This window comes from Cyprinodon tularosa, unplaced genomic scaffold, assembly GCF_016077235.1.
Source record: "Cyprinodon tularosa strain WSP-4 unplaced genomic scaffold, ASM1607723v1 ctg177, whole genome shotgun sequence".
NCBI lineage: Eukaryota > Metazoa > Chordata > Actinopteri > Cyprinodontiformes > Cyprinodontidae > Cyprinodon > Cyprinodon tularosa.
In genome coordinates this window covers 484,014-507,890 of record NW_024038589.1, presented here as the reverse complement: position 1 = coordinate 507,890, position 23,877 = coordinate 484,014, and the positions used below count along the sequence as shown (strand labels likewise).

The 23,877-nt window shown below is 37.7% G+C and overlaps 1 protein-coding gene across 20 annotated transcripts in view; it reads right to left on the bottom strand.

The window, feature by feature from the left end:
• The window catches only part of nav3 (neuron navigator 3), a 379,763-nt gene that overhangs the window by 43,132 nt on the left and 312,754 nt on the right, over positions 1 to 23,877 (bottom strand). For all 20 annotated transcript variants that reach the window (XM_038281868.1, XM_038281866.1, XM_038281856.1 and 17 more), the window contains 2 exons: positions 22,370 to 22,489; positions 2,066 to 2,189 (listed from right to left, as the gene is read on the bottom strand). In XM_038281868.1, the coding sequence (XP_038137796.1) occupies positions 2,066 to 2,189; positions 22,370 to 22,489 (244 nt within the window). The remainder of the gene's footprint in view (positions 1 to 2,065; positions 2,190 to 22,369; positions 22,490 to 23,877) is intronic.

Here is a 23,877-nt window from a genome sequence, read left to right as displayed (position 1 = left end):
GACAAGCAACCCATACCTTAACAGATGGTCAGTATCCCTAGCAACGCCAGCGTCTCTTAAGAAGCCAGTCTGTTGAGTATTTCATAAGGAGCAAAGGATGCTTGGCAGAATATAGCCAAGGCCCTCAGAGGAGAGCTGAATGCAGCTCTTACAGCTCCTATTGTCAGCTGTGACTCCAAAGCTGACGCAACGGTCGGCCTTCACTTCAGGCCGAAACAAAGATGTTAGAGAGGCTGTTTATTTTCTTTTGGCCTTCCAAAGGCCTTCATACCTTCTGCACTTTTTTTATTTTTGTTTGTTTATAAAACATATAGTATGCATCTCTTTTTAGCCTCTATATTCCCATATACCATCCAGTGACCTGCTACAATAGTATTGATAGACAATTCATGTGAGGAGCAGCCAAGATCATCATGGCACCTCTAGAGGAGCTGCAGCAATTCACGGGTCAGGTGGAGGATTGTCCAATGTGGTTTGTGTGGAAAAACCTACATTCTAAACATGCCTTTGTAAATTCTCAGTTATCCAGGTCATGGAACACCAAACCAGGATTCAGAAGCAACATGATCAGTTTCTCTAAACACTTTCTCAGGACGTAACTAGTAAGGCCCCTTTACTGAAGACGTAACTAAAACTGTAGTTGGAAAGCTGAGTTTTCAGCAACATGGAGGCTCGTCCTCCTGATCACAGTCAGTCAGATCTGTCAAATCTGATACAGATCAAAGACCTACCCATCATTTTTTATTGTGTATGGATTATATGTTTGGCTTTTTTAATCACACTAGAACATCATTGTGATTCAGATGGGCAGTCACATAACCCATACACAAGAGGTCAGAGATTAGCGGACCAGGGTCCGGATCCGGACCCACCTGCTGGCTAATTCGGACCCAACCTGGTTTAAAACATTTATTAATTACTGCATGTTGTCCGACGACAGTGTCTAAAGCCATACGGAGCATCTGCCACCAGGCTGCACGGGATACAAATTAGCCAATGAGCTGTGTCAGTCAGGATCAATGGGAAAGAAGTAGAAGACTAGTAGAAAAAGAGCAGAAACAGTGTGGATTGCTGGAAAAAGCTCAGTGAACTAGAGAAAGAAAAGAGAAATGGTGTGCTAAAAGATGACCTTGCACATTTTCAGTATGTTTGGCTCAACCTGCTGCTGTGAAGCAGGATTCTCCACCACGGCCATAATCAAAAATAAATATTGATCCAGGCTCAAAATGAGCACCTTGATAGAATAGCTTTGTCGCCAATCAAACTCAGATTTAAAGCCTTGCAGGGCAGCCTAAATCACAATTCTCTCATTAAGCCATAAAAAAGAAAGAAAACAAAGACGGTCACTTCAGGTGTTTTATAAAAAAAAGTGAGTCAGGAAATTGTCTTTATAACAAACTGAAAGATTGCTGTCCTCTACTTCAAAAACAATTTAGATTTTAAAATGGAAAAAAGTTCTATTTTTTATATCTTTTATTTAAAAGTTCAATATATAACATGGATTTATAATCACCTGAATTTTATTTCAGTGTTAAATGCAGTATAAAGTTACGGATTATAATTATAAAATGTCTCCAGACCTTTACCTGGTTGTTGATTTTCTTTATTCGTATTTTTAATTGGTTACCCTTGCCATACACGAACAAAAGAATACAAAAACACAGGAGAATGACGGGTGGGTCTTTGATTTGCATTTGCCTTGAAATGTGCTCAGGAGAATGGACATCCATGCCACTTAAAACATCAGTGCTCCAACTAAATTAAAATAGTATGCATGTGCATGTGATTTATAAGAATGTTTTAAGGTTAACACTCCAAACCCACCATTCCTACCATATAAGCTGTTTGAGGCAGCATCATGATGTGGGAGTTGCTTTTTAAAGAAAAGATATATCTTTTTATTTCACATTGCAATTATATGCCATTGTGTTAATCTAACCCAATAAATCCTATTCAAGTATGTTTAAATGAATAATGTGACAAAATGTGAAAATGTCCAAGGGTTTCTGAGAGAAACTGCAGCTTTAAAGCTCGGTTTTGTTCCTGACTTTTTTTCCTTTCCCACCTGTGCTCCCTTGCTTTTGCGCGACGAGCTGGCAGCGGAGTACGTCGGGGTGTTCAGATCATCGGTGCTGAAGTTGTCCAATGTGTCGCTGAGGCCGCTGCTCACTGAGCTGCTGTCATCCCAACTACAAGACATGAAGAGGAGAAACAAGGTTTACTAAGCTGTAACGTTATTATTTAAGCTGAACAGCAGAAACACCCGACTCACTACACAAATTAGTGAACTTTGCTTTACAAGCATTCCAGCATGGAAGCCATCTGCTTCCCCCATATCTCTATAATAACTAATATTTGCTTTGAATGCAGTGAAAAAGTCTTTTTCCTGACTAAGTAGATTTGTATTATTATTGCAATAATTTATTTGGTTGGGAAGGCAGACAAATAAAAGACTCCTAAACGAGGAGCAGATGGATCAAACAAGCAGATCCTTATTATGCCGTTTAATTTGTGCTCTTAAAACTCATACAATATGGTTTTTAAACTTCAAAAAGATTTTCTCTCATCGGCTTTGATGAACAAGCTCATAGAGAAGCTTACTGGGTTTTCTCTGCTCATTTTGTGCTCTCTTTTACACAGAGTGACAAACAAGCGCCTTTAAGACATCCACAAAATGCAGTCTTTGTAGGAAGGACTCGGTTTCCATGCCAAGCACTCATGTCTCTTCTGCATCTGGTTTTGCCTTTGTGTGACTACTTTTGACTGCAAGAGACCCTCTTAAATATGCATGATAAATCTGATCGCACTTGTAGCTAAGCACAAAGCCAGAATAGAGCTAGAGGGTTATTTTTGAAATAATGTTCTATTTTATCACCAGTGCTTAGAAAAGCTAACAGCAGTTTTTCAAAGGTCTGTGAGGGAAACCTAGACAACCCTGGAAAAAATGACCTCTGAAGCGTCTCTAGGATGAAATGGTTGCAGTTCCTCTGAGGGGTTCTCAGTCTATCCCGGGGTCTCCTCACAGTTGGGTCAGATAATCATAAAAATTAAAGTCTTTGGCGGTTTTTATCAAGAAACACAGAGATTTATAGGTCTAATTTTTCTACAGGTTACGGATGAGACCCCAACTCACTCTGTCCATTTCCGTCATACCATTTATCCTAAAGCAAGACAACAAAAGAACAACTTTCCTTTCACCTATTAGGGTCAGTCTTTAATTTTCTGATGTAGAATAATAGCCCAACTTTGATTCTCAAACCATTTGTCAACTACAAATAGAGCCACATAATTCAAACAAAGATTAAACCTGGGGGGTTTCCAAGACAAGTCAGACACTCTCTTCTCTATGATTATATATAAAATGAGGTTACTCAATACCACAAATTGAGATAGTTACCTCCAATCACCTTTTGGGTCACACCCACATTTCTGCAAAGCCTATGCTTTTGCTTATTCAATGTATGAATCCCCCCATCATGCTTCATGGTGGTAAGTGTTTCCCAAACACATAATTCACATGCTGAACAGATAACCAAAGTCTATTGACCACCTCAGTGATTCTGCGAGGCCGAAGATTTGGTCCACTGCTCTATGGCCAGGATGGAGGCCAAACTGCTCTGGAATCTCCGGAATCTAAGATCTTTGCAACAACTTGAAGAAGTCCTTCTCAGTTCTCGTCCTCAGTGTCTCTTGCTCCTCATGTTACCCTGCTATCACACATCTTAAATAAGGTAATGCAGTTATTTACATCAGGTGTACTGGAGTAGAAATTAGTCTAAACAACATGGAGGGAAGCAGGCTCCAATGACCTGGATGAGAGCCAACCCCAAAGTATAAGCTTTCTTAGAGATACTGAGAAGTCTCATCCCTCAATAGATGAAACACTCCGTCGTCCACTTTGGAAAAAATATGACCAACAACGCAAGTCTGCCACTCTGTGAGGCATGTTTCCAGTCCTCCATATACCTTTACAGAGGTACTGTATGTCAATGCAACAACTAGAAAGCCTTCATTGCATTTGGATGAATCGCATTTACCAACAAAACCCTTCCTCTGCGACTTCTTCCATAGTGATGGAATCAACTCTGCCCTGTCAGAGGACTATATGGAGACAAAATTAAAACATCACTCGGATGGCACAATATTCTCACGCTGGGCCAGCAGTTCTCTCTGTTCTAACTTTGATTAAAATTTGTTTTTATGGCTGATTAGCAGTTCTACGTTTTGACAAAGTGGTCATCTCATGATTTTTATAATTCAAATATAATTTCATTCTACGAATCAAAGAGAAAGGAAAGTTAAAAATGAGATAAAGACAAAAGAGTTATTTCCAAATAGGTCATAAAAAGAGGTATGAAGATACGCTTGAGATAAATGCAGAAAAATTAGGAAAGAGTTGCTTGAAGATAAGCAATAAGAAAGCCAATCACAGACAACATTTATATGCATCTGACACCTAGAGCCACCTAGCAACCAAGATGTCCACTGTTGCAGGGAAAATTCATTTTTTACTTTACAGCTAAACGAGGCACAGAATAAGCTGTTTCAGCTTTTTTTTTTCCATTAACAATTTCCTTTCCTTTCAATTCAAAGCCTTTATATAAAAAAATGGCATAACTACAGTTTTAAAGAGCTCCTCATCATGTTAAAAAAGCAGTTCTTACGCATGTATCTGTATGCAGATGCTTTAATTATGCTAGTGTCTAGTTTTGCATCAGCGGTTGATGCTGTGTGGATGTCTCTTTTCTTGAAGTGGTGTCACTTCTTTGATCTGATTTAAAGTCATTTCCTTTGCTCAGAGGTGCTTACATCAGAAACCTCTGTAGCGACAGGGGAGTGTCGGAGCACTCTGTTGCATCCACTGGGACACTCCCTCCTTTGCGTGACAACGAGTGAGTCAGAGTCAGTTGTAATGCTCTAAACAAAGAGACTTGGCTGCCCTCTAAGACAAGTGCTTTGCAGAGGCATATAAAATCCCTCTGTATGCATCATGGAGTGTAAAGTGTTGGTGTAGAAAGCTTGAAAGTTTTTAATTCATAGATGAAATCCATCAGAATCAGATGTTTTGAGGAACACATATTACTTCAGAACTAAATGCAGACATTAGGTTTCATTTCAGCTGATCTCGCACAGGAATAGATCAGGCTTTTAACACATAACTACGTATTTCCCTTCAATTTGATGCAAATTGATCCGGATCCATTGAAGTGCAGTATATTCATTTGGGTACCACAAAAAGGGGAATAGTGAAATAGCTCTGAAACAAGGGCTGCTCTGAGGTCTATCACCATATTACATTATGTGATGTAGAGGCAGATGGCTCTGGAGTAGCTCAATGACTTCCACTTCCCATCTATACATGAGAATATTGTCCCTGGCAGCTGAAGTTAGCTCTTTTTTCCGACTGTGGCTTGTAATGAAAAGAAATGCGGAAATCTTCCATCTAGTGAATCAGTTTGAAATGTAGAGGAGATGATTAGAGCAGCTTCTGTGTGATCTATTGCTTAATTAACACACTAAGTTAAGCTGAATGCTAAAGTTCCTTTTTTAAATACTGCAATAATTTATGCTGGTACCAAAATGGATCAACAAACAAATCCAAGACCAGATTGGTAATGGTAATAAAACGGATGGATGGATGGATGGATGGATGGATGGATGGATGGATGGATGGATGGATGGATGGATGGATGGATGGATGGATGGATGGATGGATGGATGGATGAAACTGGTGCTATTTGTTTTTGGACTTTTTTTGCAAAAACAAAAAACATCAGATTATAGGGGAAACACCCTGCATTGCTTTGGTGTGGAGCGTTTTGACTTACGGCATATTAGATTTACATTCCACTCATTTTACCTTATTAATCAATAAAAGGTGATACATTTAAAAACTCTAGTTTGTTGTTTGGATTGTTGTCTGCCATGTGACAATCAAAAAGTCATTTTTTTCTGTGTACAAACTTGACCTGTAACATCGTTTGTGATTCTGTAGCTTTGAACAAGTGAACTCATGACTCTGAACTTTTTGGTTCTGTTTAAGTTTTCTTTTTGAGTTTTCAGTTATAATTTTTTATTCTTGTCTTTCTGTGTTTTCTAGTTTATTGGGTTAATTTCCATTTTGTGTTATTCTAGTTGTTTTTGGTTATATTTTTGAGTTACTCTCTGTTGCCCCCTTGTGTTTGTTTCCTTTCTCCTCGGCTTCCTTCTAGATGCTTCCATCCACACCTGTTCCTTGTCTTGTTCCCATATTTACTCTCCCTGTGAAGTTCCTCAGTGCTGGTTCCTCGTCTTGCCCTGGCTCCACATGTGTCTTTTCCCTGATGTCCCCTTAATCCTGACTTTCTCTATTTGTTATTTTGGATTTTTGGGTTTCTGCTTCATTAAACCTGCAAGACTCACCTCTGCCTCCTGGTCTCTGCATTTAGGTCCTCAAAAAGCTCCACCCAACCATGACAGTTTTATTGTCTAATGTTTTATTGTGTTGCTAGGGTAGAACAGTATACATCATTTAATTATCACTAGCTATTATACAATATTATTGTGTTTCCTATCTTGTTTGGTGTGCTGATACTAAAAAATATATGGTATAGATGTACACTAAGACCAGCACATCAATCTTTCTGAAGGATCATCATCTGGAAATCCGATTTCAGTCTGCATGAGTCAAATAATAATAATCCAAATTAATCATATAGCAGGTGAAAGTCAAGCTGCTAGTTATGCTTCCGAGCTTTCACCATTACATGGTGAGTGAAGCAGCTGGAAGGAATAGTGTACCACTTTGGTAGTAGTGTCATGTGTGCATTGTTATGTTTGGACAGGTGAAAAAAAAGAAATCGCTGAAGAAAAACAAGAAATGTATGGCAGTAGGTCTTAGGCTGATGAAAGTGAGTTAAATGCAAAGTTCTTCTTTTATGGTATCACGTCCTCCTATGCAAACACCAGATATGCAGTCATGCAACAGGAATAAAATAACAAGGTGTTCTTAAGGTGTGCAACAGCTTACCAGACTCCTTAAGGTAATTTTGCATCGTTAGTGATTCTGTTTCTCCAGTAGTTTTGCCTTGTAAGCCATAGACGACGGGGATACTAAACAACCTCAGTCTATAAAAAGACCGTCCTAACTGTAAAATGTAAAAAAATCATCAGGCAGCCTCCCAGGATCCGCTATTATTTTTCTAACAAATAAAGGCTAAACAAGCCTCTCCTTTGAGACCTTTACGCTTTCACGTCACTGCATGTCCTGTAAGGGAATAGGGGGCTAGGGTTGGTGATTGGATGGCGTTCGCAAAATGGCACATAAACTCTGTAACCCTACGGATGACGTAGGCAGTTCTGGCATTTCTGTCATAACTTCCTCAATTAACCATGAGGGCAAAAATCCCTCAGGATGGCAATAAATTGGATTTTATTTTTCATTCTGAAGGAGAGGAAATGCACAAATTAGTGGAAACAAGTCATGTTGTTGATGAGGTTCCTTCATGATTACTCAGTAAACTAACACCCTGCTGTGATGTCTTAAATTCTAATATCCTTAAGTACATTGCTTTATGCACTTATGAGCTGTGTTAAAGCACAATACTAGTTGATGTCATTAAAAACTCCTAATTCAGGTTACAGAAATCTCTATGTGAAAAATTATAAATACTTCTTTGCATCCACGCTGCAGCACATTTTTAAACACAAAGGATGCTTTATAACAGCTTTCTAAAGGAAAGGGTTTCTTTGTTATTTCTCAATATTTTCCTATTGGTTTTGACCAGCTACATATGAACATGGTGCTGTGGTTCTGCTCAGCCATGCAGGAATGAACTCATGCAATATTCAACGCCATCTTTAAACAGCGCTAAAAATGAAATTATATAAGAAAGGATAATACCTGGAATTACCTTATAAAAATATTAATTATTTCCTCAATAAGCAGGTACTCAGGGAAATTAACAAAAGTTTAGAAGTGTAAGATTGTCAAGAAGAACAAACAAAAAAAATACTTATGTAAATTTCATAATGTAAAAAAATCCTCTTTGGCATTATAAGACCAAATACAATGTTTTACTCAATATCTGCCTCGTTTACTAAATGTATTCCCTTTTCCAAACAACTAAGAGACAACTGAACATCCAGCTGAGGATCCAACTAACCAGTTTCCACTGATCCAAACAGATAATCAACCAACAAGTGAACAATCTATTCAATCCTCTCTGTCCATCTATCCTAAAGAACAAGCAGTGTAGCTCATAGCTGGTAGTCTAAAACATTTATATGAACACATAGATGTCCACTAGAAAAGTTAAAGTAACTACATTACTGCAATAGTTTGGAAGAAACAACATAACATTAAATTCCCTTTGATTTGAAATCGATCAAAAGTTCCTATTCCCCAAGTGAGACACAAAGAGCCTCACGACGGGAACAAATTCCCACAATCTGACTTAATATTGTCTGAAAGATCTCATAGGAAGGTTCAAGTTTTCTCTCAACTTACCTCTTAAAGAATGGTTGCTTCCTGTTGTATTTTCATTGAAAAATTGAGCTTTCATCAGGTTTAAGGCAGAGCTTCACTTCACAGAGAACCTAGAAGCTGCTGCGGCTCGACTGGATGTCGAAAGAGGAGATGGAAACGCGAAAGAAAGGAAGAAAGGACTCCTCAGTGTTCCACTTCTACCTTCTGCGACTGCCAGCTCTCCCTCCCTTCTGTTCGCTTCCCCGTCCCCTCCCCTCCTGACCAGGATGGGCCTAAGAAGTCCTTGGAGAGCCGATCAGACATGTTGTCAGCAGCAGGTTACACAGGGTTAATTAAAGGAGGATGACAATGCAGAAGGAAGCCAAATGAAAGAGGAGTAAGGACTCAGTAAGAAAATGGAAAATGGCTTAAAATGAAACACATCTCATACATAATCAAGAGTTATGAGATGCTAAGAGATGTCAGTCCATGTGTTGTTGCATATTCATTTGTTCGTCTTGGTTTATTTCTATATGGCAGCTTATTTCTCCTGGTTCTGCAGATAACTCACATAGATCAATGTAACAAAACATAACTTTTGGTTGTGAAAGCCAATAATCTATTAAAAGAAACAGAATCTAAACCCTTAGTTTTATATTTTCTGAAAGAAATACTCATTAACATACAAAAAAAAGATGTTAAATATAAAAAACAACTTCCTGCTAAGAGGTAGCTGTTTATTTTTGTCTCACGTCTCAAATCTTAAGTCAAAATTCACATTTTCTACTGTAGCCTATATGATTAGATTATAGAAAATTACTATAAACCACTGGCTGTGGATATAGATATATATCTCCAACCTGTAAAAACGTATATATGTTTGTTAAGGTAAACTAAAGTAAACTGACTTTGAATGTCTAGACTGCATCTGTATTCATGAAATTTAAAATTCACATAAATTGATTTAAAAATGTATTTCAAAAAATCTAAACATAACATCATGATTTTAAATTGGAGATAATTTTCTTAGAAAATGTATCAATTTTCAGTTTAGTAATTTTTTTTTGTTTTTTGTGGCAGGCATCCACAGATTCACTAATTAGCATTTTGTTGATGATTTAACCACTTAATTCACTATGCAAAACATGTTAATGTGAAACAGAGCACTGGCTGCAAACTATGCCACATTAGCCTGTGTTTTTTTTTTTTTACTGAAATTTCTAAATATTATAAACAGTCATTTAACACTATGCTCATGTACGCTACGCTTGTTTAGCTAAAGCTGCCATAAAAGAAGGTTGACCTGATTTGAAACTTAAATCAGTGAATCTGAGTTTGATTTCTCTGCTGAATGACTCAGATTTCAGAAAGACACAAAAAAAAATTTAATTATCCTGAATAAATTTATATATCTGAAAAAGTAGTGTTCAAGCCATCTTAACTGTAAAGATAAGAAATGGGAAGGAAACCAAACGAGTGAAAGCTTTAAGATGCCAGTTGAGAATGTTAGCACAGTATGTCAATATCTTTTGGGTTTTATCTACAATTAATTTTGTTGCCAATAGTAGATTGGGTCATCACATGATAAGAAACTGCTTATAAACAAAATCTCTGCTAGTTCCAGTGCTAGCAACCAGTTAAGGCAAGGCTAAATTGATTACAGAGCTCTGCCATGTTAAAAACCACAAACTCTCTATTGTTTATAGCATTTGTGCTGCTGTTTGATGCATTTTTTGACGAACATAAGTACATGTTTATATATACATGAAATAGCTACATAAACAAAGTTTTTGTTGAACTTTTCTAAATCACGCTTTATAAGCATGTTAGAAAGTAAGTTCATTTACTCGTTGAGCAGCCCAAATTGTCATATATCGAGGATAGAAAAGACCTAGGACTGACTATTCCATCCTGTCTCTAAAAAGCTCACGTTCTCAAGGACAATTAGACATGTACATTAAAGACTGTGTAAGTCAACTCATTTCAATCCAAGTCGATTAAAGAAAAGAAAGTGACCTTGGAGGGAAAAGCTGGAAATGTGTCTGTCGTCAAGCATTGACAGACAGTGAGATGTCAGCAATGCCCGACTGAGCCGGTCAAGATGTCCAGGCTCCCTGCTGCAATGCAGTCAAAAATGACAAAAGTTGCTTGGCAGTGTTGAGGTTTGCAGAAGGCTTGATGTGTCCCAGTAGAGTGTGTTCAGTTCTACGTCATACCGCTGGCAAACGGACAAGGAAACAGCTCATATCAGAGCTCACAAGCCAGAGAGAAAAATACAACCAAGACTGTCCCTGATTGAAGAGGCTCATGGTAAAATGTTTTTCAGCAAACACTAACATGAAAAGTTAGTCAGCAATTATGTTTTTGCCAACAAAAGTGGTGAAATAAATTGGTTGGAAATGCAGTTAAGACCGTGAAATGACAATCTCAGTTAAAAGGATCTTCGCTCAAATACCAATAACTTTTGCTGCATATATTATATATATTTTACAAACTGAGTTTTTGATATTTTGATGTTGGAAAGAGGCTGCAAGGTGGTTGTTATCTTCCAACATGAAGATTCTGGGTTTGATTCCTGGCCCGGAGTATCTCTGCATGGAATTTGAATGTTCTTCCTAGGCATGCGTGGGTTCTCTCTGGGTACTCCGGCTTCCTCCCACAGTCCAAAAACATTACTGTTAGTTTAATTAGCTTTTCTAAATTGTCCTTAGGTGTGAGTGTATGTGTGTACATAGTTGTGTGTCTCTGTGTTGCCCTGCGACAGACTGTCCATCTGTCCAGGGTGTTACCCGTCTTACGCCTGTAGCCTGCCGGAGATAGACACCGGCCCCACTGCGACCCTGACAAGGATTAAATGGAAGGAAATGAACGGATGGATGACGTTGGCCAAAAAAAGCAAAGGACTACTGAATATTTTTTCATTAATTAAAGAATTTATATATATTGTGCTCTTATGAATAAAAAAAAAAGTATATTAAAGGTTAGTGATCATTGAAGTTTTATATGGCTTGCCATCTTGCCCTGTCTCCCTCAGCCATGCCCAGCGCAATTTATTTTCCGTTCTCTCTGTCGTCCTTCTCTCCAAACACAAAGTTTCATTTATTTATTTAGGTGACTTTCCATGTAGAACTTCAGTACTATAGCACAATCTATCTGGCTACTTGAGCAAGAAACGAGAGGGGGAGGTACATGCATTCCTAAGGTCCGCCCCTTCTTCTTCTGATTGGCTAATGCTATTCGTTTAAGAGCGCTCCTTTGCTATGATTGGCTGACAAACGCAAGAGGGATTTCGATTGTCTTTTTTAAATTTATTTACCGTCAATTTATTTTCGATTGATTTTCTTTTACACACGGGCGCTGCGAGTTAGAAATCCGGCCAGGGGCTGAAATACTTTAATCCCTGTGTTAAGCTAAAGGTGGTATAGCAGCAATAATTGGAATTACATGTGGATGAAGAATTAACTGAAGTGCTTTGTGCTTTGTTTATGAGACATTTTACAAATCAAAAACTAAGGAAGCAAAGTCTTTACCAAATGGAGGAAGAACAAAAAATAATAAAAAAAAAAAAAAAAAAATTCTTCATACCTTTCCTGGTACCTTTTCTAGGTCTTTTGTTTTAAACAGAGGCATTGGACCGAGACTGACTAACTCAGTTTTCTCCAAAAGCTCGATGTAGCATAGAATGACTAAATGCTACCCCTTCCCCACCTGTTGCTGCAAGCACCACAATCAGATTCCAGAAACAAGTTAGCAAGATAATTTCAACACTTCCACAAAACACAGATTTGGCTTTTTTTTTTTTTGGAATATTTCTGGTCACTAAAATAGGACAGACACCTGAGTTGCTGAAAATATAAGTGCTCAAGATATCATTCTGATTAAGGTAGCTAAGTTTTAAATACACCTTAGAAAGCCATTATTGTTTTAGATTCTGTGGTTAATTGCACAATAAACTATGCAAGGTTAGTACGTCTTGAGACTTGCCTACTGGCACTTTTAACAAAAACCTTGCAAAGTCACCTTGGAGTTATTTGCACAATATCTTTAAAACTATTATAGCAAACATTATATTAGCTCAGCATTACACAATAAGTATTCTAATATCTAATTTAGTCTGGTAGAGAGATAAAAAATTTAATTAGTGCTTTACTTGAATGTAGATGTTTAAGGTCTGGCATAGAATCAGTCCACATTTAACACATAGAGCCAGGCAATTTGGATGAACAAAATGTATAAAACATGCAAGAAATACCAATTGCCAATCTGAGCACATGTTAATGTGAAAGATTATAAAGGTTTGTAGTCTTGAAAGACAGAAAAATAAATGTCTTGTCATAAAAGGGAGTCTAGCACTGGATCAATTTATCTTAATCTGTTTTTTATGCAAAACATGTCAGGCTTCTCAGGCTTAAAGGAGCTGTATGCTGAAAACTTGGCCATATACAGTACGTGTCATCTCCATCAATGGTATTCCTTTTGCTTCGTCACCTTGGGACCCGTCCTTGTGGGTTCAGTTAAGCACATCAAGAACTAATCCATGTCAAAGTATTCAGGCTGTTTAGGTCTCTAAACTGGAACTATTGACAGCATGCCGGTCGACGTAAGAGGTATTCCACATGCGAACAGTTTTCTGACAGGTTTATGAGATTATATTCCAGGTAGGGGCGATATGGCATAAATGTAAAATATCAAATTTTTTGTTTGAGTTCCGATTTTTTTCAGATTTTTCTCCCCTATGTATTAAGGAAAACAATAAGTACAAACGGGTCACCTTGGCTGTGTCCGAACATCTGCCCCAACCCATAGATCCCTGAATCACTATATAGAACGGGGACTATATAGTGAACTCGGTTAACTGACCCTTCAGAGAGATGATCACTACCTTTCGCAACACGTTATTCATGTAACTCCACCTCCACTGCATGGTGAATGGCATCTTTGTTATTAGTCATGACAGCGGGCCGCTGTGACAGCAAATCCCATGCTTTGGCAGAGAGCTCTCCACGCAAAGCATTCAGTGATATATATTTGCTCGTCTAGTGACCATGGATGATCATTTCTTTTTAAGGTGCATTGTGGGAAATTTCAAGTTCACTACTTTTTCATCCAGTAGACTTTTGGACACTCATTTACAATAGAGCACTATATAGTGCCCCATATAGAAATTAGGGTGGACATTCGGACAGCCCATGTCTTTGGCTATGCGGGGGGCACATCTATACCACGCCGCAGCATTGGCAGCCTTGCTTCTGTTTACAACTAGCTGTTAGCTAGTTGTAAACATGAATGAGTAACTCTTATTTAATGCTCTTTTAATGCTCTTAGAAATAATCTAAATGCCATCAACAAGTACCCATGACTTATATATATATATATATATATATATACACATACACAGCAAAATCCTTCATCTTCACCATGGACAGGCTGCAGCCATGTCCCGAGTTCCTCGTTTTGCCGCCACTTTGGTTCAAATTTGCATTTTCCCCCATTCTCTACCCCCTTTCTCCACCTCAAGCTTCTTTTTAATACCACGATTATCACATTTAATGAATTTTAATCCCAATTAAGGCCTTAATTAAAAATAATAATAATAATTTAATGACTTTTAATGATTTTTAATGACCCGCGGAAACCCTGTAGGAAGAAATGCTACATTGATGTTACGTAAACAAAAGTTTCTCTTTATGAAATAAAAAGGAACATAAATTCATGTAAAATTAAGCAAAATCCAGAATACATTTGCTAAAGGTTTCCTTTTAAGTCTCAGTTTTTGAATAGACCTGTAAAGCAGACTGCAGTCAACTCAATTCATGCACCTTGAACACTTGCATATTTGCATGGAAACACACAGAAACTGAGACGGTGATTGAACATCTTCAAATTAGCAGAAGTTTGCCGAGTTTAGTTCGTATGCCTGAGTGGATTTTAAAAAGTTTGAGAGCTAGAAAAAGACAAAAGTCTGAGGAATGTAGAGCGACTGCGAAAGAAAACTTCAGAAAGTGTAGATAGCAGAAGCGTGGAGTTGCTGTACTTTCAGGTGCAGCGCTTTAGAAGATATATCCTTCCTGAGCGGCGCCGACGGCAGAGATGAATGACACACAAACTTTGATAATGACTGGCTTTGTCGGTAACAGTGAGACCCTCTTTCCCTCCAAATCTCCTCACCGCTTACAGCAGCACTTGACAAGCAGTGCAGCGTCACCGCCACTGTCACTGCGCCGCAGAGTGACAGCCTGAGTCCTGCTTCTAGCGCGCCAAGAACACTCCTTTTGTTGAGAACGGACAACGCAACCGTAGCACACATTTCAACACAGCCGCCCCCAATCCCCCAAAGCCTTATATCACAAACAATAAAAAAAAAAGAGTGCAGAGGCAGCTGCCACAGTCCAGTCAACAGAGGCGGAGAGATGGTGGCACACTCTCGAGACAGTGTGATGCTAAAAGCAAAGGCCTGTTACTTATTCATGTCTCTGCTGAGAAATGAGAGCCTGTTGGTGTCAGAACATTCTCCATAGGCTGCTTTTCTTGACAGCGAAGCCAGGGGCACATGCTCATCTATGTTGCATGGCAGGAGATATTTTTAGAGATGCAAAGGGCTTTTAGCTCAAAGCTTAGATCTCTATTGTTTTCAAACTTGCTAACCTTCTGAGGGACCTGACCATCACCAGATAGGGTGTTCTCAGAGCTGATGTTTGCTCAGTCAGGGTGGTTATTTGTACTTGTCGACACAGTCGAACAGGGGAGGAACAAGATTTAAGGCAATGATATTTCTCAAGAAATGTAAAGGGTGATCTAATGTTAGCCAGTTTTAGATAAGAATGGAAATCATTTTATTCAAAAGTGCCAAATTACAAATCTTAAGTTATTATTTTTGAGGCCCAGATTGTGGGTTGAACTCAGATTTGTCCTGCAGCATTCAAGAAGCTGCAAACAGTTTTAATCTTTAATCTTGGTCTTACATGTTTTTTTTCTGTATAAGTTTAAGCCAACATAGGCACAATCATCACAAATACACTATATTGCCAAAAGTATTTGCTCACCTGCCTTGACTCACATATGAGCTTAAGTGACATCCCGTTCCTAATCCATAGGGTTCAATATGACGTCGGTCCACCCTTTGCAGCTAGAACAGCTTCAACTCTTCTGGGAAGGCTGTCCACAAGGTTTAGGAGTGTGTTTATGGGAATTTTTGACCATTCTTCCAGAAGCGCATTTGTGAGGTCGCACACTGATGTTGGACGAGAAGGCCTGGCTCTCAGTCTCCGCTCTAATTCATCCCAAAGGTGTTCTATCGGGTTGAGGTCAGGACTCTGTGCAGGCCAGTCAAGTTCATCCACACCAGACTCTGTCATCCATGTCTTTATGGACCTTGCTTTGTGCACTGGTGCACAGTCATGTTGGAAGAGGAAGGGGCCAGCTCCAAACTGTTCCCACAAAGTTGGGAGCATGGAATTGTCCAAAATGTCTTGGTATGCTGAAGCATTCAGAGTTCCTTTCACTGGAACTAAGGGGCCAAGCCCAGCTCCTGAAAAGCAACCCCACACCATAATCCCCCCTCCACCAAACTTTACACTTGGCACAATGCAGTCAGACAAGTACCGTTCTCCTGGCAACCGCCAAACCCAGACCCGTCCATCAGATTGCCAGATGGAGAAGCGCGATTCGTCACTCCAGAGAACGCGTCTCCACTGCTCTAGAGTCCAGTGGCGGCGTGCTTTACACCACCGCATCCGACGCTTTGCATTGCACTTGGTGATGTATGGCTTGGATGCAGCTGCTCGACCATGGAAACCCATTCCATGAAGCCCTCTGCGCACTGTTCTTGAGCTAATCTGAAGGCCACATGAAGTTTGGAGGTCTGTAGTGATTGACTCTGCAGAAAGTTGGCGACCTCTTCGCACTATGCGCGTCAGCATCCGCTGACCCCGCTCCGTCAGTTTACGTGGCCTACCACTTCGTGGCTGAGTTGCTGTCGTTCCCAAACACTTCCATTTTCTTATAATACAGCTGACAGTTGACTGTGGAATATTTAGGAGCGAGGAAATTTCACGACTGGATTTGTTGCACAGGTGGCATCCTATCACAGTTCCACGCTGAAATTCACTGAGCTCCTGAGAGCGACCCATTCTTTCACAAATGTTTGTAAAAACAGTCTGCATGCCTAGGTGCTTGAATTTATACACCTGTGGCCATGGAAGTGATTGGAACACCTGATTCCAATAATTTGTATGGGTGAGCAAATACTTTTGGCAATATAGTGTATGTACAAGCTTCGGATATAGTGTCAAGTTAACAACCACAAAAAACAAGCTAAGCTAATAATGTAGTTAATCTGTTATAGAAAATCTGCTATTAGTTACCTACAGCTGAAAATAGCATCTGTATTTGAACTATTCATCAGTGCTAATCTAAAGGGTATCTCACTATTTAGTATTTTGTCTGAATTAATTATTTAAAATCACTTGCTTAAAAGAAATCTTATTAAATGACTGACTGAAATTTAAATAAAATTAAATAAAAAAAATTTAAAGGATGTTGTGAAATATAGCTTCAGATTTATTAAACCCATTTGTGAAATCCCTCAAAAAATTAGGATTTCAATTATTTTGTTCCCTTTAAAAATCTTAGAAATAGTTAATTGCAAACATTTATTGAAGTTATTTGAAAAAAGAAAATCATAGGTATAACTTACTAAGTTCAGTTCGTGAATATAAGAAAAGGCAGAATTTTTGCAATATAATCTAGGCACAATTAAAATATTTTCTTAGATTTTATTGAGTCTGATAAGATAAAAATGTAATATCACTTCAACATTTTAATTTCATCCCATTAGACAAAAATATAGGACAGATTTTTTTTATTGTCCCCAGAAAATAATGCAAAGATTAAATCCTGTCTGTAAATCCATCATGTGATCTTATGAGCTGAAGGCAATAAACCAGAATGAGTCTCTTGAAAGGATATGACCTGAAATGGAAATAGAAATTATTTGATATTTATATTCCAGCTTGACATTTTTACTTCCCGTTATGGCAAAGCTTGACTTGTTGCAAATCCCAAAGAATTTGTGACTAAACAGAAAGTTACCGATTAAATCCCTGCCTCTCACGAGTGATCCCTGCACTAAAATGTCAGAGCTGTAAAACTGTTGATTTGTGCATTTCTGTTGTGACATGATGAGTCATTTAGATCCAATTCTGCTGGGATTTTTAGTTGGTTTAGAATGAAGCTGTTAGAGTACAGACTGTGAAAAAGCATGAAGCATAATGAGCCTCCTGGGGGTTGGTTTATGTACACAGATCAGCTCATACTTTATGCTTCTGAAAAGCTCAGTCCAAGTGGGCCTGAAGAATTGGAAAGGGAGGAAAATGAATTCTATGCTGCTACAATATCACACTGAGATCATTTAATGAGAGCTTTAATTTTTAAACAATTTAATTTTAAAAACCAGTATTTAGTCATTTCTGTTGAGCAAAGAGTCACTTTATGCTTGGTGGAAAAACGATTTGTTCCAAACTGTATATCTATTCTGCATCTAGCTACACTTCTCCAATTGTTCAGTACTTACAAGTGCAAACAATACAAGTATTTCCTACATAAATTAAAATAAATTACTTTTTTTTTACCGCAAACTAGACAGATATACTAAATCATTTGCATCTGATATGATCAGAGTGTATGTTTTAGATTGTTTTACATATTTTGTCCCACCTCATTTATAATTAAAACAGTAAAATTGAAGAAAATATGACTGTCAGTCAGGATTTCTCTCTAAAAATGAAACTAAATGCTTCTCTTGTACTTTTTTAAACTGGATTTCCAGCTTCCTTCTTTATGGTAGTAAAAATTGTCAGAAGGTAAGGGGGTAAACAGATTGTTTGAACTTGGGACTTATCCGATTCTCATTTCACCTCCAGCTAGAGGCTTTGGGAAAATCAGGCTTTTTTTCATCAAATAAAATAGTCATGAGAGGCAGGTCTTGTCCTGCAGAGGTATAGCCAGGCTGAGGTGTGAAATCTGCCGAGCAATTGCTTATGAATTTCCCCCCTGAGCTCTGGTGTATGTCAGTGAGACGTGTCAGCTCAGCCTCTGACAATCACTCGTCACAGCAATGCTGGGGGAAGCATTGGGTATTTTTATCTCCATTTATAGTTTTCTGAGAAAAAGGGAAAGGAAGCAACAAAGAAAAACAAGGTTTTCATAGTTCAAACTCTGAGCTTATGGGGATACTGCTGCCTAGGAAACCAAAGGGAAGCCAGTAATCAATATTTGCAATAACACAGAGACAGGTAAGGAAATGCAAAGTACTTTTTTTAAAGTAGAGAGAAGTGAAAAGGTTTAACAAACTATTCAGATACACATGCTGAGGATACAAACAGAGAATATGTTCTGTAAATGGAAATAATAAAAAAAAAAAACATCCAGAAATTAAACTTTGAAATATGTTTTATCAAAAAAAGATTTTTATTGACAGAATAACTTTGCTGTGTTATTAGATTTTATAAAAAAGAATCAAAACATTTTGATTTAATGTTTAGAAAGATTTGATAGATTTTTTCATTTTTTGAATTCTCTTTGAGAGAAGAAAGCTCTGAAAGTGAAGAGAAGGTGATCCGTAAATCACTATTTAAAAAGAATGCAATTTGCTAAAGTCAATCCAAAAAAGAGAAATGAAAAAGAAAATTGGGAAATATAGAAAATGCATAAGAAATTCTGTTTTTCAAAGATTAATTTCCGGACTGTTTTTTTTTTCTCCAAATATTCCATTTAGAAAATGCATTTGTTTGCAACAATAGAACAAAATTCACTCCATAACTATTACACAGAAAAACATGATTTAACAGCAACCTTTGCAGAATGAATAAGTCTTAATAATACGCCCTGCTTTAGTGTATTAAAAATGGTAAAAGGATGCAGTGAAGAAAGCAATTTTGAAGGGAAATTAGGAGCAATTTAAAGAGTAGCGATAAAAAAAAAGAAAAACGATATGTTAAGTTTTCATACAGTCACAGGAAAGTGAGATTCAATCCTCGTTCGTGAATTTTCTCACTCAGTTTGGCAGAGGCTGGAGTTTGCAGGTGCAGCCTGTTTATTATTAGCCTCCCATATGCTGTAAGACTTGATCTACACTCACAAACACAGACTCACACAGAGTTTTGGATTACACACATTTATATGCACATCCACATACCACCGTATGGACAATCTTATTTATCACTTTTAGATTCAACATAACCCAAACATAAATTTCCAATGATCTGACTAAAGGAATTACATTTTTTGGGGGATTTTAAATTTTTTTTTTCCCAGAGTCAGACAGAGACTGAACTGTTAGAGAACTCCTTTTGTAACGTCTGAGGGGAGAGATAAATAAAAGAGTGAAAAAAATTCAAATTTGATACCCCTATTCGGGACGCTTTTGTTTGGCTGTCCCCAAGTAAAAAGTAAAATGATTGCCTAACCATTCTAGAAAGTATTTGAAAGTATTTCACATATACAGTAAAATAGGATCTTATTTGAAAAGATGTGGTTATCAATCTAAAAGTCAGCATATTCAGAGAAACTCATTGCTTATTCTCAGCGACTTACATGGAAGAGGAAAAACATTTTGCTTTAAAATCTAAGTTTATTCCACAGTGTGATACCTTTTGACTTCACTCTGTTTGCCTTTTCTTCTTCTTATGAGTTCTGAGCTTTTTTTGTCACAAGAGCTTAAAAGCATGCAGCGCTTGTAAAACTCAAATCTTAAATCTTCCTGTTTTTGTGACAGTTAACCCATGCAGTATAACAAAATAATGCATAAAGATTTAAAACCTTTTTTTTATATAAATGATGCACACTTTATAGAAACGACCAGAAGCTCCAACAACAGGATTATAGCGGGTTGGTAAATATAAAGTCACAGGCATCAATCACCAGTCCGTTTTAATTACATCGTCATGCAGCAGAAACATGCTGTCAGGTTTGCTGAAGGGTTCTAACAAATCTGCTCTAATTGAAGGCAAAAGAATAAAAGCCGTCTAAATGTTTTCTGATGTAATCTGATTTTGACACTAGTCTCTATTTCCACCTCCTGCTCTGCCTTGGTTCAGCTAGGAGCTGTGACAGTGGGAAATACCACAACGTCAGTCGATTTCTTACAGCCTCTGTTAATGTCAGTCACTACAATCTTTCTTGACAGCTTTAAACCAACACTTCTTCAGCGGCATCACCTTCTGTACCATGAAATAAATAGAAAAACGATTATGTATTAATGTAATAAAAGATGGTTTGGAAAGCCATGATTTAAATAATGTAGTGGTCATGATATATATTTAAAATATAAATGTCATCAGACTCAGTCCCAGTACTGTTCTAATTCACAAGAACACTGAGATTGAACAAAATGCCGCTTGAACAAAAGCAATTTCTAGTGCAGCGCTCACAGAGCTCAGAGTAGTAAAAGTTCTCTTTTCTGTTGCTGTTACTCTGTAAAAGTACATTTTAACAACATTTAAGGCGATAACATTATTCTATATTGCCCATTTACTGGTTTAGTGCGTAATTTAAAAAAAAGTTCAGATGCTGAGAGGACTGTGGCAACCAGCGAGCTCTGATGCTAACTGCAGCAAGGGCTAACGTCAGCCCGTCTGCAGCAGCCGTCCCTCGGCATAGCCGTGTGGAAAGTACTGCTGGCTCTGATGGCGATTTGTTGTTTCATTTGGCGAAACGTTTATTTGTGTTTATTCGACTGTGTTAATCATTATTTCCCCTCTAAATGAAAAAAAGTAATAATTTATTATTATTTAGAGACTATTAATATCAGGAGGTGAAATGCTGCTCCAGACTTGCTTTGAATGTTGATGTCATGAGTACGTTTCTGTTCCACTTGACACAGCTTTGCTTTGCGTGCTCCCGTTCTCACCAAGTCCATACTTCCTGTGTTCTTCTTAATAACATAATCGGTGAGAACATGAGTCCATACTCACGTTCTTGTGAATTGAGAATCTTCTAATCACATTCTAACCTATGCAGATGCTCTGTCTGCGCTGATGAAGATTTACTGTCATGATTTCACATGACTTTACCCAGCAGAAAGCTTGATTTTCTAGTTTTTACACCATCAAATTGACTGAGTCCCCGGAAGTTTTGAGCTTTCATCCTCAGTTGGTCAGGTGATCCATAAGTGTGGCAAATAAACTTCAGCCATGGTAGCAAAAGCCATATAATACAACTTAATTTATCCTTATACAGATGCACTGTACAAAACACAGAAACATTAAGTACCATGATTATTTCACATTTTAATTCCCTCATGTTTAGAGCTCAGTAAAGCGTTTTCATGGCAACAGGGGAAACAGTGCTACAGCAGCTTAGGTTTCCCTTTTGGTTCCGCTTTTAATACCAGAGGAAATATCTGTCTTTATTAAGCTACTTCGCCATCTCGTTACTCCTCAATGCTTTGCATAAAAACAGCCTGCAGTGAAAGGAAAGGCATCACAGAATTAAAGCATGACTCCTTCTCAGTTTTTTTACTCCAGTATTTTAACATTAATACAGTAGTCCTTCCCAGTCGTTTTCTCCTGGATGTATGCTCACTTATTTTAACTGCAAACTCATATATATCTCTCTAAATTTTCCTGAAACCTCTGATCATGGCCAATGATCACCAAACTAGTTTGATCCCCTTCTGTGTAATTCCTTTATTTGTTATTTTGTAATGTTCAAACATCATTAAGAGCACATCACAGCGCAGTCTTAACAAGGAATAAACTTTGATTCAGTTTCTCAGAAACACATGTGAGGAATATGAATGCATATCATGATTATTAGGACACATTTTAATCATCACACTTCTGTTTTGTGTTTAGTGGATCAAATAATTTTGCTTTCGAAACAGACACCATCCATCACAGCAACGCTGATTGATTCTGTCCTTACCTGTCAATGTCTCCCTGCATCTCTTTGCTTCCTCTTTGCGTGTTCTCTCGGGGTGAAGCCACATCTGAGGATCGACCTGTATTCCTAGCATACAGGTGGAGGCCACTGTCGGTTAGGTATCTGAGAACGGAAAAAGAAGTTAAAAACTGAAAATGTATATCTAAAACAATTGCTTTTGTCTTTCATACATTAATTTTTTTATTTGATTTTAATTTGTTTTTCTCCAATAAACACAGCATCAAACTGCAGTTTCAACTTTAAAATGTACAGGAAACCTCAATAATAATTCAGTAAATGTAAATTTAACGCCCATCAACTACGCAGAGGCATAATTCTACCTGGATATTAATCACTATTCTGTTCAAAATTGGATTAAGTAATTTGTAAAATGTGTAAAATTGCTCAGATTTCTCCAGCTTATATTTAATGTTTGGTAACTTTTAAGCATATGGTAGAAATATGTGAGTTTGTACTGATATGGAAGTGAGGAAGAGGTTTTTACATCATTCGTTACCATAGTAATTAATGAAGGTCACCAGCCAGAGAGGCATTTTGATGCTTTTGACGAAGCTTCTCTCCTTTCTTATTGAGGTAATCTATTATTTTATTAAGAGCCAACAGTCTGCGTAAATGCATTATCTAACTCTTCCTATTCAAGGCAAGAAAAGCCAAAGACAGCCTTGGTGGATGACAGCAGCCTATTTGTCCTGATGTAGAGAGAGAAGAATGAGGCCTTGGTTTGCTGCGTGAAAAGCCAGCGAAACATTCATTTCTGAGCACTTTTGAACAAACTCTGAATGGAAATGACTCATGTCACTCGTCAAATAGACCTTGGAAGTAGTTTAAGAGGAAGTAGAAGGATCTATAATGAGAAAAGTAATGATGTATTTCAGAAAGTACTTCTTTAAAATCAACATTTTAGCTCTTATATGATGAATTTCAGAAAATAATTCTTTAAAACCAACATTTTTAGCTCTTATATGATGAATTTCAGAAAGTACTTCTTTAAAACCAACATTTTTAGCTCTTATCAGACATGTTCACAAGTCATTTTTTGCAAGTCCAAGTCAAGTCTCAAGTCTTGAGAGCTCAAGTCCAAGTCAAGTCTCAAGTCTTGAGAAGGCCTGTCGCAATAATCAATTAATCGCACAAAAAATTCTAATCACTTGATTCATTTAAAAAAGTGCAATAATTTTCGTGCTTGCTTGTTTCTCCTTGTGTTTTCATCTCCGTCACTGAGGCGGTATAGCTTAAAGGTCGCTATTATATCTATGGAATTATCATTATCTTGAACTGCTAAATGAAAAATACAATTAAAAAAAGCACACGCAAAATTTTTTTCCAGATAAATTTTGCATTTTCTTACAGTATTTCCTGACATTTGTGGTTACAACTTTTTCTAGTTTTAGCAGTAAATGTCTGCTCTTTTATTGAAAATGAGGACTGTGGGAAAAAAAACAATCACAATCCTGCCGTCCACGTACTGTTGCGTCAGTGTGTTGCACAGG